General features: G+C 38.8%; 1 protein-coding gene and 1 long non-coding RNA gene across 2 annotated transcripts; both read left to right on the top strand.

Annotated features, from left to right (window-relative positions):
• Positions 1–287: 287 nt before the first annotated feature.
• LOC121420262 lies at positions 288–5,738 on the top strand. Its single transcript, XR_005970735.1, has 3 exons — positions 288–905; positions 4,761–4,848; positions 5,600–5,738. It is a non-coding gene; the product is annotated as an uncharacterized LOC121420262 (long non-coding RNA).
• A 76-nt stretch (positions 5,739–5,814) lies between these two features.
• LOC121419600 (proline and serine-rich protein 3-like) lies at positions 5,815–19,262 on the top strand. The gene is given in 9 exon segments (XM_041614058.1): positions 5,815–5,831; positions 6,409–6,560; positions 7,687–7,744; positions 9,019–9,197; positions 9,200–9,378; positions 9,815–9,894; positions 10,995–11,122; positions 18,484–18,723; positions 19,237–19,262. Coding segments are annotated over 9 exon segments (1,059 nt in total).
• Positions 19,263–19,574: the final 312 nt, after the last annotated feature.

The following is a 19,574-nucleotide window of genomic DNA, read 5'->3' as shown; positions in this document are numbered from 1 at the left end:
AAAGTAACAACTGATTTTTAGTGTTGATAAGTAGTCAGTAATCACTTGCAACTGTGATTGATTAGTTATTGATTATTAAATATGTATCTGTGCACAAGTCTCCCACGAGTTCTCCTACATGTATATGACTAATTTGTGGGCGGACCTTCGCTTCCTTTTTCAATACCGGGAGAAACTCCTTTTTTCTGGTGAGCGGACCTTCGCTTCCTTTTTGAATATCGGGAGAAACTCATTTTTCTGGTGAGCGGATCTTCACTTCCTTTTCTATACCGGGAAAATGTAGTAAGCACGTCTGTGCAACTCATAAGCTATAGGCCTATTGTGAGCAAGTAGCAGAGTGCGATCGGAAAGAGCGCCAGCTACGGCAGAGGACCGTCCAGAGTAGTGTTTTCTCATGGCTTCGACTCGTTACGACGTACCTCTGGAATCGTTGGAAATCCTAAATCCTGTTGAGTTATCCGGGCGTTTTGGATCAATTTTTGGACAGCGTGAGTTTGAGTGATCGCCACCTGGCCAACCTTGGGCACGTTTGGGGTGTTTCGAGCTACGGGGAGAGCTTTATTTTCATCCTACTTTTTCGTTGTACATTCATATTTCGCGGTGCATATAATACATGGGCCCATGACTTCGGACATTGACTCTCTCACATACCGGTTCACTAACCGCCATACTTCATCTCTCGCGTACGTCCATATCCGCGGAGCGAGCCTCTACGCGGTCGGTTGGCCGCTGCAACGCTTCCACCGTACCCTGGCCTGGATTGACTGCGGAGCTGAGCCCTCTTAGACTACGCTACGGAGCTGCCGTCGGCGTATCTTTCCTCTGCCTTAGAGCAAGTCGGGACTCAACAGCTCAGTCAGATCAGCTAGTGGACTTGCTCGAAGCCGTCTCTGCACAAGAACCAGGTGAGACTTAGTCATCTGAAAGCTTAGGTCCTAGTACAACTTCATCAGTTTATGCTCACACAGATTCTTTTTGTATTCGGATTCTTTTGTACACAGATTCTTTTTGCATTCATGTCAGTGCAACGTCGTAGCGTAGGATTGTTACCTTTTCTATTCTTACTGTAAAATATTATTTATCGTAGACTTTTCCCAACTGCGGTCTACGTATACAACATACTGATTTTCTCGCTAAAATACAGATTTTCAGCTTTTGAAAATACTGAGATATCATGTTCTTGTTCAAGTTGGCACTGCACTGCAGCTCTGTCGATGTCAAAATAAAAAGAAACAAAATTTTAGACTAACTAGTAACGTCATTAGGGTCAAGATATCTTACTTACTGTAAGAATTAGGTTAGATAGAGAAAAGAGTAGTCGATCAGCGCCAAGCCCAAAGCCTTGCCTTGGCAATTATAAATAGTTCAATTCAATTCGAAGTTTTCTTTATTCCCATAACTAGAAATGCACACACTGACAGTCACAGAATCTACAAAGATCAATAAAAAACACACAATATTTTCCAGTTTACAAAACAAAAATAAAATATGAAAAAAAATCAACAGCATATTCAATATATAAAGAAGACACTTCAAAACATTACAAATTAGAAGAGAGCGAGACCCGAGAAACCAGCTATGCAGCTGACCCTATAGTATAATATTAATAATACTAAAAACTAAAGAAACAGGCCAGGGAGAGTCTGAGAAAGACAGAACAGGAAAGCACCCATATACCGAGATCCATAATTCTATGTAAATCCCCCCATCAGCTATTTAGGCGACCAAGACCCGCGATGCCACACATGCACAGCCTGCCCCCACAGTGCGAGCTGTCACCACAGATCCCGTCCACACCGCCAAAGGGAAGACCCCACAGCACCAGTGCCCTTGGCATAACCCCCTCCTTAATCCTACCCATACCTCGATTCTTATCTATACACAAGCCAACCCGTTCACGGGCTCCGCTCTCCTTTAAAACAACCAAAAAAAAGGAATTGACAACAAAAGCAACCCCGGGGGTGGGACTGGGAATTAATCTAGGCACAGGAAGCCAATCGGTTCCTTCGATTCACTTTCAGTTTAAAAGATACATCCCTCATTGAAATGAGTTCCCTAATTTGCTTGACCTTGCGATCCACATTAGCTATTAAAGTTGCATTGATCCTTATTCCACTGCCTATAATTTATCAGTCTAGAGTCCATCATATATTTACTATTTAATTATCTGATATTCCCTCCAAGCACAGAGAATGAACCAAACTTACTTATTTTCTATACTATAAAGACAAAATTCAAGCATATTTTATGAAACCACAATTTAATGCACATCGTTTTGGCCAAAAAGGGTAAGAACACATTGTGTGTTTGCCAAGGAACTTTCCTATCTCCCGAACAGTTATTCTCCAGTGTCTAAATAAAGCATCCAAAGATGAGTCAAATAGTGCATATAACTGTGTCCCATAAAAAATTTAAACAAAAATTTGAAACAGAATATTGCGTAAATAACACTTGGCATGTTTGAAATTAATACCATATTGCACTGACGATTAAATTCACCTATAGGTTTGGAAACATCACTAACAATGTCATGACTGATGACATGACCAAGATGACAAATTATATCCACAACCTGAATTGGATTACCTCTGACTTTATTCTTTATGTCCACTACCTGTTAGCTATAAACATCTAAATATGATAAGCTTGCTGTTACCATTGAATTTTATATCATATTCCGAAGCATAATCCTCACAAATAAAGATAATTCTGTTGAGGGCAACAACACTAGGTGACAGTAGGATTAAATCATCAGCAAAAAAAAAGCACCTGGAAATACATTTTGTCATGCTGCCCCTAAACCTTGGAATGCGATCCCTTCTTTCATTAAGGAGGCATCTACAGGTACATGCTCTGCATTTAAAAGTCGCTTCAAAACTTTTTGTCTAAGCGGCATTATGATTGAGACAGTCTACGTAATGGTTTTAATCCTCTCTCTTCTTTGTCTACAGATTTTCCTATTAAGCGCATAGAGATGCCCTTGGGTAGTGATCTGTGCTATACAAGCAACGTCGTATTATCGTGTATTATTATGGCAGTGAGTCCAAACTTCGCGCGTGTCCAAACTTTGCGGACGGTCATTATCTCCAAAACTAGCCAATATCCTTAAAATCTGATATCATCAATGTGAAAAGCGACCTAATATTACCCTTTGCTGAAAGTTTATTTAGGATTAGTCCAGTATTCATGAAAATATTGGCAAAGATCGAAAATTTGTCACCGTTAGCGCCCGTTTTGAAGAAATCAACAAGCATCACGATATCACCATTTTGCAAGCAGAAATCATCAAAAATGTGAGTTAAATGTGGTACTAACCGATTCCATACCATTTTGCCATCAATCTGATATAAATATTTCACTTTTTGAGCTTGAGTCTTTGTTTAAATCTCCACAAAAGCTTTGGTGCGCGAGGTTAGGTCACACTTTTTCTGAACGGTTTTCCAGCACAGCCCGCATTCGCCGATCGGAATAGAATTTTGAGATCGCGATACCGGCGAAACCCCGTGACCTAGTTTACATTTTCGTCCATGATTTTATAGTTTACGATCTTGTCGTCAATGTGGTTACTATTTCTTGAATTGGTTTTGTATAAATTATGAATAATTTGTGGACAAAATTAAGCCTGATGAATATTTTTGAAAAGTGCGCGAAGTTTGGACACCCCATCATACTTGTCCAAGAAAACAACCCTAACCGTTATCTTGTAGATTAGACGGAAGACTATCAATATAAGACTGGGAGGTAATATTCCACCCTGTTTTACGTCGTTAGACACTGTAAAATAATCATGGTATACATGTACACCATTTCATCTTAAACAGATCTTTTGATCCAGATACATATTCAATAGAAGTTTTACGAAACATGGGACATACTCCTTCACATATTAAACATGATTTTAACAATTTAACAAAATTAACTACCGAAGACTTTGCTTGCATCTAATACAAGACTATATATACATTACTCTTCTCATGAACAGAGTATGACACTGTCTCCTTTACCATACTGGTACACATAGTTGTTGACAGCCCTTCTTTAAAGCCAAACTGCAACTCACCAGTGCACAGATTATTTATTTCTCTTTTCATAATCACCAACTCCCAACAATTTCCTCATTATACTACTTAATGTAATTTCTCGAAAGTTGCACGAATCACCCAAATTAGCCCAACGTCCTTTAGGAATTGGAATCACTGTGCTTTGAAGCATGCTGTCAAGTGTCCTTTCATGCCAGATCATACCTGTGAATTAAATAGCAACGTATTTACTGATAACCTTTTTACCAGGAATTAAAAGAAACCAAAACCCAAGAAGAGAAGCAATTTTATTGGAAAGAATAAAATCGGAGGAACAATAAAAAAATGTTTCATCAAAATCCGTTATGAAATATGCAAGTCATGGAAGTTTGAAAATTCTGGTTGTACTTTCTATGGGGATCCTCAAAATGGCAAACATGTTTAAAATGGCTGATTTTGTGGACAACTCTCCATTTGTTTTGTACACAAATTTTCAGATTTTCCTCATTTGTCAACTGGCATATAATCCCTTTGAGTACAACATATGTCATGGGAAAGTATAATTCACACCTCATATGTCAAGGTCAGGAGGAGATAATGTGAAATATTCAAAATAAAGGGGAAATCTGAAAATTTGTGTACAAAAGGCATCCACCGCCTACAATGCTCTTGGACAATTGAAACCCTGGGCCTGGAGCCCTGTACAGAATTCATCATTTCTTATTTATCTCTCTATAAAAGGTCTGATAACCCTTTTTATGATGCACCAGAACCAAGAGCATTCTACCACCCTACACTGACCAAACATCTCACAAAGAAAACAAGAGCAGTGAGTATAATACCCCCAACCCTTCTGTAAATTATGTAATCACTAATTTTTTTTTCAGGTACAGAAAAAATGTACCATTATTTCACCAGTTTTTCATTAGTATTTCTTATATATACACCTGTACTTCAAAAGTGCATAGTGAATTTTCATTTTTACGATCATTTCTGATCAGATTAGAATAGTGATAAGTTTTTCTTCTTGTAAAAAGGAAAAACTAATGTGGAAATAGGTAATTAAAATCAAATGTTAAGTATTTGATATAGATTTTGTTTATTTGTATGGTATGTTATTTGATTAAAATTTTTTTCCTCAACTTTTTTTAAAAGGCACATTTTTTATTTACTAGTTATTCTCTTCATATGAAAAACTGTACATGTTGAAGTGAGTCTTCGAATAAAAGTCTACCAACCATGTGTTGATTTTGACTGAGTGGAGGTGTTTATTGAAGATAAAGAAAGTCTGAATTTTGGGTTGTGCGGGGGATAAAACTCTACCGCATTCATCAAATTATATTTAGGGAAAACACACTACTGTAGAAACATCATCAGTGTATTTGTTAGAATTTTTCACATTGCAACACTTTTTTTTCGTCATGCCAGATTAGGTTAAACCTACTCTAGACTTGTTTCTCCTCGTGAAACAAAAGTTTTTTAGTCCCAAATTTCCTGATAAAATTAACATCATTGGCTTTATTTCAAGCAGAGATACCTCTTCACTTTGAGGTCTAATTTTTCTCATTACTGTACACTAGATTTCTTTAAGCCCTGAGAGAGTGAAATCCCATCTCAAGTCAAGTGATGATGTTCAGCATAGGAGAGTGAAGGAGCTGAGTCCTGGAGAGAAAGGGTTCCTGTCTGGATCAAACACCATGCTTGCAAAGGAACTCCCAACCCATGTAGGTAGGTTTATCTACACACCAAGTCCAGGGTATGTTTAAACAGTGATGCCCAATTTATGCAATTATTAATGCATGCCCCATCTTTGTTCAGTAATATTGGAGTGCTGAGCTGACTCTCGACTTGGAAACAGAGGGTCGTGGGTTTGAATCTCAGTTTTAGCGTAGTCTTCTTCAGCAAGAAATTGATTCACATTTGCTATGTAGAGTGCTGTGGTTCTGACTTTGAAACAGAAGGTCTTGGGTTTGAATCCCAGTCAGAGCATACAAGTTCTTCAACAAGAAATCGATACACATTGTACAGCACTCAACCCAAGTGAGGTAACTGGGATCCAAGCAGGATAAATTCATTGAATGCATGAAGCTCCTTCAAGCAGATAATCTGGGCTAATACATGTACTGTACATAGTGTGCGATTGAATAAGAAACTTAATAATCAGCACCTCATACATATTTAATTAGAATTCAGTATCATGGAAGTTTTTTTTTACCTTGTGAAACAACTTTTTGTTTGAGTGAGAATAAAAAAGTAAATTAAATTCCTCAGAATAGGGATTAATCGGTAGAACTGCAAGTGAGATCATAAGGAAAGTATACTTTTGAAGAGAAACATGGTGATTACTGTAAAGATTTTAATCTTGAAGTGATCGTTCTTTTCTTATTAGGCCTGCCGATGCATCCTCTAAATTTGATGAATCTTGGCCAGCCAGTGAGCGTCCATCTACGATTGAAAGCCCTGCTGATGCTCAGAATGTGTCCTCTTCTTCAGCAGCTACCAGCCATGCCCCTGTCTCTGGCGTTTCACTGTCCCCACATGGTAAATACAGTGCTCCTCAGTCTCCTGGGGAGCATTTCATGAAAGGACTTGTTGGATGTTCTATCTGACAGTAATGCTTCTTCCCAGCCAGTCAAATTAATCAATTTGTTTTAAATCAAAATATTGATGATATGCCATTGAAATAATCTCTCTGATTTTGCAATGTTTAATGTCTTCGCAATTTCCGCTTGTATTGCATTTTTTTTGCATATGTTGTGTTATTTTGAATGTTTTTATCTGTAAATATCTGTTTTTACATTCTTGTGTATAGGGGCCCCATTGGAGATCAACTGATGTTGGATGGGCTACCCCTTATTGAATAAATAATAAACAATATGCTCCCCTGAATTCAATGGAGAACGTCTTCTGAAATTATAAACTTAAAAACCATGAATACTGTATACGCTATACATCTTTCATACATATCATTTTGCAATTTTGCTTTAAAGATTGAGGGAATTTGCAACAGTATATTTTCATGAATTTATTGTATTTGCATTTTCTATGTCTAGAAATATCAGGAAGTGAAAATCGGCATGACTTTCCATGTATAAGAAGATATTTGCATCTTGCCCTCTGTTGTGAAATCTAAAGTAACAAAATGCTTTCCCCGAGAAAGATGCCCCCTCAATTTTGATAACGTTAAGTCCAATTTGAAAAGCCTGAATAACATGATTGCCCATGACCTCTTCATTGTTAGTAGGTTAGAAATCACCTTGAAAACAACTGATTTAGAATATTTAACTATGTTTATAAAAGTTACCAAAATGTGTACGGTACTTAGTTCTGGGAATACTTAATATATACAGTGAAACCTGTTTATAGTGGCCACCCAAGGGAAACACAAAATGTGGCCGTAATAGACAGGTGGCTGCTTTAGTCAGGTTTTTATACACACAATCTTTTTTCATGGGAATCAGTTTTAGTGGTCACTACAGACAGGTGGCTGCTATAGACAGGTGCTTAAGTACACACAATCTGCCTCCATGGGAATCAGTTTTAGTGGCCACTACAGACAGGTGGCTGCTTATACAAACAACCTGCCTCTATGGGAGTCAGTTTTAGTGGTCACTATAGGCAGGTGGTCACTAACACTGGTTTGACTGTATACATTTTCTTTTTTTAGATGTAATTGGTACACAGGAACATATCTCAACTCATGAATCAGACAGTACATTGGCCAGGTAAATATTTTACTCACATTCTGCAGGAAAGATTTCATCAGGTTTATCTAAAATATAATACAGTATGTTTCTTATTTTATTGCCGAAGCAGCTGACAAACCTCTTATGAGATACCTACTAACATATTGCCTTTCTTGACAAAAGTTCTTAATCTTGAAAAATCTAAATTTTTGTTAACTTGTCTGTAATGAGCTCTAATATAAGTCTTAGTTTTTTGCCCATTCTGTTTGAAACACAGTTGATAATATTTCAAATTCATGACCGGGATTCCATGTAAAACAAATAGGTATTGATTACACTTTACTGTTCATGATTGATTGTAAATTGACCGTAAATACATTTGCTTGTAAAAAATGTTTTGCAACCATTGCTAAGCATTGTGTTAAAGGACATATGAATTTGCAGCTCTAATATTAATAAGCCCCATCTCAAGATCTCAACTACTCATAGCTGGCCAGGTTTACTACTCATATTGCAACATTCTGAGCAGTGTAATGTTGTAATATAGGCCCACTTGAACAACAATGCACTAATTTACTACTTAATACATTCTTGTTGCAATCTTTCTGTTAACACACAACAAGCAGGTAATTCTCATCTCCAAAACATTTCAGTTTCTTTATAATTATATGAATTAAACTATAGGTCACTTTATGCTCTATTATAGTAATAATAATAATGATACAAAACATTTATAGGGCTCTTAATATGGTCTATTCTAAGCGCACTGTTTTCTGTATTTAACTTTACATGGGATAAAAAAGTCAATGGGCATAATAACAAAAATCATTAAGAGAGAAAACAAAATACTTACAGTTAAAAACTTGTGTGCACCTCCAATGACCGACCCATAACTGGGATTCATTGATTGAAAAGGTATGTTTTGAGCAGGGCCTTTAACTGACTGACGGACTTGGCACTATGCATGTAAGAGGGTAACTTGTTCCAGAGAGAAGGGGCAATAGAATTAAAAGCATAGTCACCAATTTTGTAGAAGTTCGCGGTCCAGGAGTTAACTGCATTGTAGATGATGAACGGAGGGGTCTTGATGAGGTTCTAGAACATAAAGAAATGAGATCTGTGAGATATCTGGGATTGACCATTAAAATTTTGTAGGTAAGGAAGAGACTTTATTACTGGTTATCTCAAAAGTAACATTTGAAGATAACCATTTATAACACACAATCAAAGAGAGAAAACATACACTGTTGGTCAGTTTGCTCATCCTTTTAGGAGCTCAGGACTAATCTTATCTTAAACTTTAACATTGAAAGGTTCATAGACCGGTTCCGTTACGGCGCTCCCCAGAGTAGAGAAGAGAGGGCGCGGCTTTCGGCTACCGGTAGCAAAGACTTTTGGTGGCTGTCGTCTTCATCGTCATCTCCACCGCTTCCATCCCATCAACCATCATCCTCGATGTCTAGTCAAGCACCCAACAAGACCACACCCATCCGAGAACCAGATTATCTCGGGGTGTAAAGGGGTTAGAAGGATCTCATAGGGGTGGAGCTGGTGGTGGAAGGGGTGCATCGAGGATACCCTCCTTGTCTGGAGTCTCAAAGAGTGGAGTCTCATCTCTAGGTAGTGGTAGACGAGTGAGCGGTGTTTCAACACTCAGCTCTTCATTGAGCAGTGTAAGTTTGTTGAGGTATTTGACGTATGAATATAAAGATGAACCATCTTGTGTTATTTCAATATGTTTATACTGTAAATATTATTCTTGATTGTCGTAAAATCGATGTACTACTTTTTTGAAGTCACCTTGTTAAAAGGAAAATTGATTAGAATGAGAAAATACCGATTGATTTTAAAGAAAGATTGTTAATCAAGCACAATTTTTTATTTTGACAGCATTAAAAAAATAAGAAAAATATTATGGAGAACAAAATCATGACATGGCATGTTACTTCCAGTGTTACAAAATAAGCAAAGTTTATGTCGGGAGGGGATGGAAAGTTAGGCATTCAGTAGTTAAAGGAATAAGGAGTGCTTTTGCAGTGCCAAATTTGTTGCGAAAATATTTCGGCATTGTTTTCTTTTAATATTATTTTCTCTGCTATTCTTGGACAGTCCATGAAGATGCCTTCTCCTGTGACTGATAAGGAGACTGATGAGATTCAAAGAAGAGCTTAAAAACTTCTTGAATTAAGGTGAGGGGATATTTGTATCAGTCAAACATTTGTTGAATGATACTTGGGATCTATAGAACTCGATACAATTTTGTTATGTTAAGTTCTGTGAACCCTAACAAATAAAAAATCAGCTGAAGCCTGTTTGTAAAGACCGCAGAAGGGAGACAAGTGAAACCGTTGTAAGCAGGTGCTCTTTATTGACAAGTTTTTACACATGATTCAATGAGGAAAGCTATTCAAGGGAACCAGATTGTGATCTTTACAGACAAGTGGTCCATTTGAATATTTGTCACCAATACAAGTTTTACTGTACTTTATTCATGCTGTTAAAGGATTATTAATATTTGATCAAAGTTCCATCAAAGCATCAATATTCACATATCGTTGAAAGCGTCTGTACATTTTAATTCTTGATTGACTGATTGATTCTGTTTTTCCATGCAAAAAATTGATCATACAACATAAAATGTATGGACAATATTTGACGGTAAAATAATAAACAATCATTGCATGGGAGGGGACAGTCATAAGCACAAAGGCCTTGAAAAAGGACGCCCTCAATGAAATTTTTTGAAATTTTGAAATTTGAAATATGAAATTTTATTTCCTGAATAAACAGTGTTAGTTTTCTATCTTCTTACCACCCCCTCTCTCTTTCTCTCACCCTCTTTTAGTCTCCCCACACTCGGGGTCTTACTCTATCCTACAATGAATTTACCCACACTTGAATTGAAATAATCAGTTCAAAACTTTGGACCCCCTTTTCAATTGCCTAAAATTTTTCCAATTTACCCCATTCTTGTGTTTGTGATATTTGTTTCATTCTTGTATTAATGCCCCATCAGCTGTTTGACAGTTATGGTAGATTGATGAGTGATTATTGTTCGACAAAGCTTTAAATTCCATTCCTTTTGTCATTCGTTATTCTATTCCTCAGATATCATAATTCATAAAAAAAACGATTTAATTCAACTAATTTTGTTTGTTAGGACCTAATGAGAATAGCATAGGATGTACATAATAGTAATGATATTGTTATCACTATTTCAAATCAATATATTCAGTGAATACTGGTTTAACAGTCCATCCTTTTCAATTTTTCCTGTTATAATGCACAGTGATAGGACTATCCTCAGTGAGCCAGTCGTGAGTTCTGATGGCATTGGGTCATTCTCTACTAGCTCACCAATCATAGATGATACACCGCCCTCTAGAGACAGTGATGTGCACAACTCAAGATATCGTGGTGAGATGATTCCCATTTCATGCAGGATCCGCTTCTTGTTATTACTCAAGCAGATTTTTAAGGGGAATTTGACGCTGAATAGGACTTCCCCCTAGAAAAAGGATGTTTGAACTTGTTAGAGTGTTAAATTCCGGAAGGTTAAATAAAATAGGTGTATCAGGGAATCAGATTTATAATTAAAAGGGGAGCAATAAAAAGCTCTCTTAAAACTTTAAGGGGAGCACTAAAAAAAGCTCTTGTTTGACATGCAAGGGGAGCCCTCTTGTCCGATTTAAAAAATGGATGGAGGAACGCACAGTTACGTCACAACCAACAACCAAAGGAGACAAAGAATCAGATATAGATCTATGCAATATTTATCTCTCTGAAATTTTAAATGTTAATGTATTAATTAAGTATGATTGAGGCACTTACTGAATAAATGCCCCTGAGCTCCAAGGTGTATAATATCCCTCGATAGTACGTGGTGTCCAGCGAAAGTCTAGAGGTCCTGTTTGTTGCGGCTGAACACGTACTTGACTTGACCTTCATTCTCCAGACACAGAACTCTCACTGGTTAACCTTGACACTTGTCGATCATCGGGGGTAATTTTGGGGGTATTGCGGGCGCGCCGTGCGTAATGTTCATTCATGCACGGAGGTGAGTTAAGGGCTATTAATCGTCTATATGGCCGGTTAAACCCAGGCGACATTGTTTAACGACCCTTTATGCAACACACCCCCCGGCCCTATAGATTGGCAAATATTTTGAAATTGTGAATTTTAAATTGCCAATCTCTAGATATAAATCGAATAAAAACAAACCAAATCAAAACGAATTCACACAATCCCCAATTGTAAACAAAAACAAAGTTCAATGCTTTGAAATACAATATTTACAAACATATACAATATTTACAAACAATGACATCCTCCTCAGTTTCCCTGAGATGGATAGAAAATAAGTGGAAATGCCTGTAATTTACATATGATTTCCCCTGTTACGATCAATCGGATTAATTATAAATATCAAATTGTCCGTTTCTTGTTTACTTGTCATGCTTGTTGTGACATTTCTTTAGCCTGTCATAATTAACAACGGACGTGGAATTCCTATACGAGTTGCATAGAGGTAGGGAGGGAGTTCTATAAGCCTGGTCGGTATAGGCCTTTCCAGGGAGGAGACAGTTTCTTTGTCTTCCCCTTTTTGAGTGGCCGTGTCGAGTAAGTAAACTCGGTCCCCCTTTTGGAATTCACGACAATAAACTCTGACATCTTATTCTCTTTTTAAGCGCTCTTGGGTTGTCCAGAGCTTAGTCCTTGCAGTTTCATGGGCTTGGATAAGAGTCTGTTTGAGCTGAAAAACAAACTCCTCCGTTGAGCCTGATTCTGCTGCGGACGGAAGATCAGATCCGATGGCTAGCTCGTCTTTCGGTCAAGCATGAACATGTTTGGGGTGGATGTGATAGGCCTTGCTATTTGAAAGACTTACTTTTCCAATTGACTTTCCAATGGAACACCTTATAGCCTGCATGAGATTTTGGTCAAACCGTCCAGCTTGTCGGTTAGCAGATGGCCGATAAGGTGTGATAAGGTTGCGCCTCATTCTTTGTTTGATTGGCGCTACGTTTCCCGTGTAATGTAATGTTCTATTTCGGTAAATTTCCCGAGGTCAAATTTATCTCTGGCAAAGAATTCTAACAGTAATTCCTTGAGAGTTCGATGGACTGTTCCCAAAGACCCTTAAAGTGAGCAGGGATTGGAGTCGGCGAAGATAAACCGACACCCCGCACTTGCTTACTGTCCTAGGTTGGTGGATCCAAGTCTGGTTTAATGGCGGTAGCTCCTAAGGCTTCCCCAATTACCATGCCTTATTTCCAACTTAGGTTTCGGCCAGTGGCATTAAACACAAAAAGTTCAATGGCTCCTGCTGTTTCATGAACTGTGATCCGACTTTGGTTCAGCTGGTGGGGGCCATGGAGGTAGCACCCATGGGCAGGTTATACTAGATGAAGGCTGTCCCTTCCTTTCTACCAGGTAGACTGCAACTGAGTGTGTCCTCGGAAGTCTGCACCAGTATTACTCCTCAACTCTTCAGTTACCTTTGCTGAGGAAGCAAGAGTAGGTGAAGTAGAGGTGGGGCACACTACCGACTTATATTCAACAGTTGCGTCAGTCACTTTATGTAAGGCAGGGAATGGGGGCACTCCATCTTTCTGGACTAGTGTACGAACCTGCGAAGAATTCTGACTAGTGCCCTGGGCTATGTGGATCGGGGTCGGGCTAGTTCCTCCGATCCCAACTCGTTTCCCGTTCGTCACCAACAAATGAAACAGTCTTCAACTGTTCTACTTCTGGACAGTCCCGTTTAAAATGGCCGGATTTGCCACATTTGAAGCAAGGATTGTCTGGGCCCGGTGACCTCAGTTTTCCTCTGGCCGGGGACGTCCTTCCTGGGGACGATCTGGGTTTAGGAGGATCACTCCTCATTTGAAGGGTTGTGATGAGCCCTTGCACCATAGAGTGAAGTGTTCCCACCTTTGCTTCGACTGAGTCTAGCTGTCCTTTGACAGAGTTCTGAAACGAATCAAATTTCTGTTCTAGTTGGGAGACTCGAGTTTCGAGGCTAAGATCGGAACAGTGAGAAGTAAGTGAAGATGGGACAGGTATTTCCATCTTCCGCACTTTCTTCTCAAAGGGGTCTACACAGGTAGATAACTGTCTGATGTCCTTCCGAGGTTTGCCTTGCATGGCCTGTCTGGCATGCTGGAACATTCGGGAAACTCGTAAGGCATCATCAAGATTTAGGGGTTGATGATTTAGTGTGTGCTGCCCTGCTTCGCGATCAGTCGATCCCTGACAGAAGCGCAGCACAAGCTGCTTCTGCACGTAACTATCGGGCAGATTGGGGAATGCCTGAGATGCTAAAGCCTGTAGTCGCTCGGCCCACTCTACACATGATTCTTCGGAAGTTTGCCTTGCATAATTAAAATGCACCTGGGCGACTTCCGGGAGTTCCTGTGGAGCAAATCGTTTCTCCAACTTCAGAACTACATCATAGTAGCTTATGGCCGGTTCACGTCTAATCAGTGAGGCGTAGTACTCGCTGGCTTTCCCATCTAATGCCCAACACAGTTGGTTTTGCCTATGTTGTTCATCCCAATTACTATCATTGGCAAATGATGTAAACTTGGCAAAAAATGCGTGCCAGCTCCCTGAACCATTAAAGACAATTGTTCTAGGTAAATACGTCCTGGGAGCGGGCTTGGGAGGCATTCTTGAATTTCCTGAGGAAATGGTGGGGGGAACTATCTCGGGCCGGTTTGAACTATGGCCCTGAAGTTTGGGTGAAGGCCTTGGCTCTGGCTGGTTGAACTTTGGAACTGTAACGGAAGAGACATTCTTCTGTCGGGTAGGTCCAGAACCCAGCTTAAATTGATTGGACCTAGGAGCCGGCTTAGGAGGCTGATTCAGTTCGGGATGAGGCAGTGGTGAGAGCCGGCGAACAGGTGGCGGCGACACCTTTACTGATGCTGAATATCCCCTCTGGTTTCCACCCTGATTGGGGTAAAAATCATCATCCCTTAGAGCATGAGTTGGGGTCCGATCATAAGTCTGACGAGTATGATAACAATCACGATCGTCAGGGAGATATCGATCACGAATATGAGTACATCGATCATAATAGAGATCATCCCTTGATCTTCGGGGAAACGACCCATTAAATTGATCCTCTTTCAGCTGCCTTGGGGGCACTTCCATCTGAAACAGAGAAAGTAACTCTTTCAAAAGATGTGAAACCTCCTGGATGGAGTGCTCCCTTGGAAGGCGAGACTGTTTTGCAGTCTGGGAGGCAGATGGACCAATTGGCTCGCCATATGAATGCAGTGGCTCGTCCATGGGACCACTTGGCTCGCCATACATATGCTGTAGCTCGTCCATGGAGCCAGCGCGATGGCGCTCGTTGGGATCGCCACAGATATGCGGCTGTACCCCGCAATCGGGGATTGTTTCAAGATGATCTCTCGGCACGCCCTGGGTTTGCCTTCCTCCCCTCTCCCATTAAGGGCTGTTCAACCTTATTCCTCTGGAGTGTGGAGGCTCCTTGCTGAGCATCCTGTAATTGTTTAGCTACTGTGACCCGCGGCGTCGCAATGGGCCTAGTAGCTTGAGGTCTACCGATGTCAAGTGGTAGGGATTGTCCCTGCTGACCATATGACACAGTAGAGTCAGAGAGTCTTATCGGGAGGGATGCAGCCCTAGGATGTCCTGGTGCCGGAAAACGATCATAAGGATACGGGGCAATAGGCGGTGGAGTTCTCCTCCGTGCCTGAGGCACCGGTGAAATATGCGCGAGTGCATCTGCACCAGCAGGTGTAAAATCAAAAGCATCTATCACTTCGTTTAAGTTACGAATATGCGGGACCGAAGCTAATAATTCGGGAGTGATGTTTTCGGTAGCTTCGCGTAACGCAAGAATGCGATCGGCAGTGGCAGAGCCAATGCCTGGTACTCGTAACAAGTCATCCCTATCACAAGAATTAATACGGATCTTATCCATTGCGAAGGAAATTAAAATTAAAATCCGTAAATAAAATTAATTCAAAGACAATTGATGAATATTCGCTAGAAAATAGTGGAGAAATACATCAATTACATTCAGCAATAATCATTTAAAATTTATCCACTTAATTCAGCAAACCAATCGCAAATTCAAATGATTTGCAATTTAACAGTTAATCAATTATTTGCAAATTGAAGCTGTAAGCATTCATTCAACTATTGCAAATACACATAGAAAATTACATCCAATTATATTATCAATTATTTGCAAGTTATGAAGTTAACATCAAATAATTGGTGACAATAGAGCGGATTTTCCAATTAACAATTATCTGCAATTATTTCCTAAAGTAGAGAATGACAAAATAACAATAATTAATTGCAAATTTCCTATCATTCATCAACTTATTTATTGTAATCTTTCTAGTGCAGTGTGATAAATTGATCTTTACCACTGCCAATGTTTCCGATTTAGAAGTATCAGGAAACAATATTGATTCCAAAAATAAGAGCAAATATCATTAAATGGTAAATGGAAACAATAATCGGGTCACAAAATTTAATTGCAAAAAGAGAACAATTAAATCGACATTAAATGCTAAATGAGACCGCCTGTGATAGCAGAGTACCTAAATAAGCATAAAGAATTTAAACTACAGGTTTTCCTTTATATTTACTTATAGAGAACAGTAAGGGAAAGTTATATTTAAATTAACTCGACCAATATTAAATTTTATTTAAAAGGATGCCAATATGAGAAAGGGAAAAATTTATTTAACAGATTTACTTTGCCTCCAATTGTAAATTGGCAACAGTTATCATTCGAGCCGCGTTTTTTACCGCTGGCGCGAAATTCGAATCATGTGAGTCACGCCCGAATTCAATAGGCTATTCACAAAAGACAAAGGCAGTCACACGTAATGGCGGTAGCTACGTTAGAGCGGAATATTTTGCGTTTAGATAAATAGCTAGTTTAAGCAATTTACGCCCTATACCTAGCCAGTGACAGCAATAACTATTTAATATGTACACAAACTAATTATTATTGGCCTACTACTAACGTACCGTATTTATATTAGACCCTACCTAACTCCTAAGTTCCTAACACAAGTTTTAATTCTATCCGGTATCCCGTGCAGAAAACGTGTTCCTTAAACGGGTTCAAAATGGTGAGCAGTGTTTAACGTTTGATCACCAAAATGCTGGATCCTGCTCGCAGCGCCATTAATGTATTAATTAAGTATGATTGAGGCACTTACTGAATAAATGCCCCTGAGCTCCAAGGTGTATAATATCCCTCGATAGTACGTGGTGTCCAGCGAAAGTCTAGAGGTCCTGTTTGTTGCGGCTGAACACGTACTTGACTTGACCTTCATTCTCCAGACACAGAACTCTCACTGGTTAACCTTGACACTTGTCGATCATCGGGGGTAATTTTGGGGGTATTGCGGGCGCGCCGTGCGTAATGTTCATTCATGCACGGAGGTGAGTTAAGGGCTATTAATCGTCTATATGGCCGGTTAAACCCAGGCGACATTGTTTAACGACCCTTTATGCAACAATGTTATTCTTGCAAGTGTGTTATTGGTTACAATATAATTGTGTGTTATTTAAATGTACAAAAGTTTGATGGAGAATGGGATTTTCAAGGTTGACTCTAACAGTTTGATCATTGACTGACACTCTTGTTAAGCAATTGCTGAGACGAGTGATAAATCACTCAACCAAAAATGGATTAAAACTGACTCACTGGTGTATAGACTTAAAATAGGATTAAGATAAATAATGAATAGGATTTTTTACAATTAAAGTTGGCAGCTTTTCTGCTCAAGTCCATAGCTTTATCCGTTGCATGAAATACGGTAGACTCTGCTTTAAAATGTCAAACTTCCTTGAATCACCTTGATGGAAGCATTATTTCATGCCAGGGCATGCAATAATTATTAAATGATATCTTCCGAGTCAAATTTCGCCTACCGGTAAAGTGAAAGAGAATTCTGTTGTTTCAAGGGATGTAACTTTCATCATGATTTGTTTCCTCTATTTTAAAAATACCCCACCAGCTTATAACACAGGAACCCCATTGCCTTGTGTGATATGTCAATGGGAGCTCAAGTGGGGTACATCTGGATTACATCTGGGCCAGTGTGGTTTTGTTTAAGGATTACCATTCTTGCATAGGATTGCTGATGGGGGAGGGGTTTGTGATCTGGTTAAGAACTTGAAATTGAGGTGTCATGGGTGTTGATAGTTTAAATGAGAATTTTCCTAATGATTGCCATAGTCATCTGTGCATTCATTGAACAGAAATCAGGATGTACCATGTGGAGTCACAGAATTTCCACTAAATCACAATTATGTCCCTAGGCCCTAACAGTTACAAAAATGCAGGAAAAAATATTAATAAGCCAAACAACAAAAACTGTGTTTAAGTTGATTATTTAAATATAACCAGTTTGCTCTGTTTTGCTTGTGTTTGCAAAGTAACAGGTGTGGCTGCACATGATAGGCAGTACTGTATATTAATGATCATGGTATTTTGTACTTGTGATACAAGTAGTACACTTGCCTTAAAAGTTTTGTGCATGCTACCATGGATTATATTACTTTGTCATTATTTGTAGTCACAGAATAAATCTTCTTCCTGGAAAGGTATAGATTCTCCAGATTCTTCATATCTGATCCCAATCAATCAATGTCTTTCTAATTTTCTTTTTGCTGTGGATTTTGACATCTTTCTTTACTATTTAAAACCTGTGATTCTTTGGATTTAGTTTGAAATTTGTTAGTTGTTTAATCACATTGTCCCTTCCTTACAGACAAAGAGAACATACCAAGGCCCCCGCTCTTCCCAGCCAATCTCAATTACACACAGCGCCCTCAACGCCCCGAGGAAGATATTCTGCAACAGTGGCGTATGAGACGCAGGATGGAGCAGGCCAAAGAGGGAGCACTTCATAGAGTATTGGGTCAAATGTCAGAACGCCCTCTCAGGCCGACTCAGGTGGATAATGTCAGTGGAGGGAAAGATAGAGATGTAAGGATTGAGTTTGTCAAACGTATTTTGTTGGTGTGCGAAATGTCAAATTGTGTATTGAGGTTCATGTCCATCATGTTTATTTCTCAAATTGGCAACACTGATTTTACATCCCTTACAGATGAAAGAAAAGGAAGTTAATGAAAATCAATATGACTGAGGATTTGATAAAAAATTGCCAATTCTCATAATGGAGATAGTGATTGCTTATTTAAATGCTACTTTTGGAGCTCACAAAATGTATTACTTATTAAGAAATTCTAAAGTTAACAATTTAATTATTATTGAAGTGTATGTACAGGAAGAGGAATAAAACTTTTCCCTATTAATGTGTTTGTCCTCTTTCTGCATATATTCATGTGAATGCTTGGATTCAGGATTAAAAAAAAAATTCCATCAAGCCACTTCACAGAAAGAAAAAGCAATGTACCTTTATGGGTCTTATACAAGATTTACAATGCTCCAGTTGGAACCAATTTAATTTTCTCATTGAAATAATTGGATTAATGTCCCTATGTCCTTTTTTTGTATACAGACAAACATGGAAGAGATGAGGATTGAAATTTCTCTCTAGACACATTCTTAAAAGGTTCTCTGCAAATAAACAATGCATGTTTTTTTGTCATACAAATGCCCTCATGACCAATCAGAGAATCTACCATCTTTGTTTTTAATGATCGCAAGCGCCCTTTGGCCTATTTCTTTTACCATTCTAATAGTACACTTTGCAATCCGTTCCCTTGTAATAGAAAAGTGGGATTGAAAGTAATGAACAATTTTGAAGGGAAAAGAGACAGTACTGCTATTATTTTGATGTACACCTTTATTTACTGTTTTCATTCAAGTTTTCATGATAATTTGTATTTTGATGAT

This window comes from Lytechinus variegatus, chromosome 8, assembly GCF_018143015.1.
Source record: "Lytechinus variegatus isolate NC3 chromosome 8, Lvar_3.0, whole genome shotgun sequence".
In the NCBI taxonomy this organism is placed as follows: Eukaryota; Metazoa; Echinodermata; class Echinoidea; order Temnopleuroida; family Toxopneustidae; genus Lytechinus; species Lytechinus variegatus.
The sequence above is the reverse complement of the archived record's forward strand: the minus strand, read 5'-3'. Positions and strand labels throughout refer to the sequence as shown.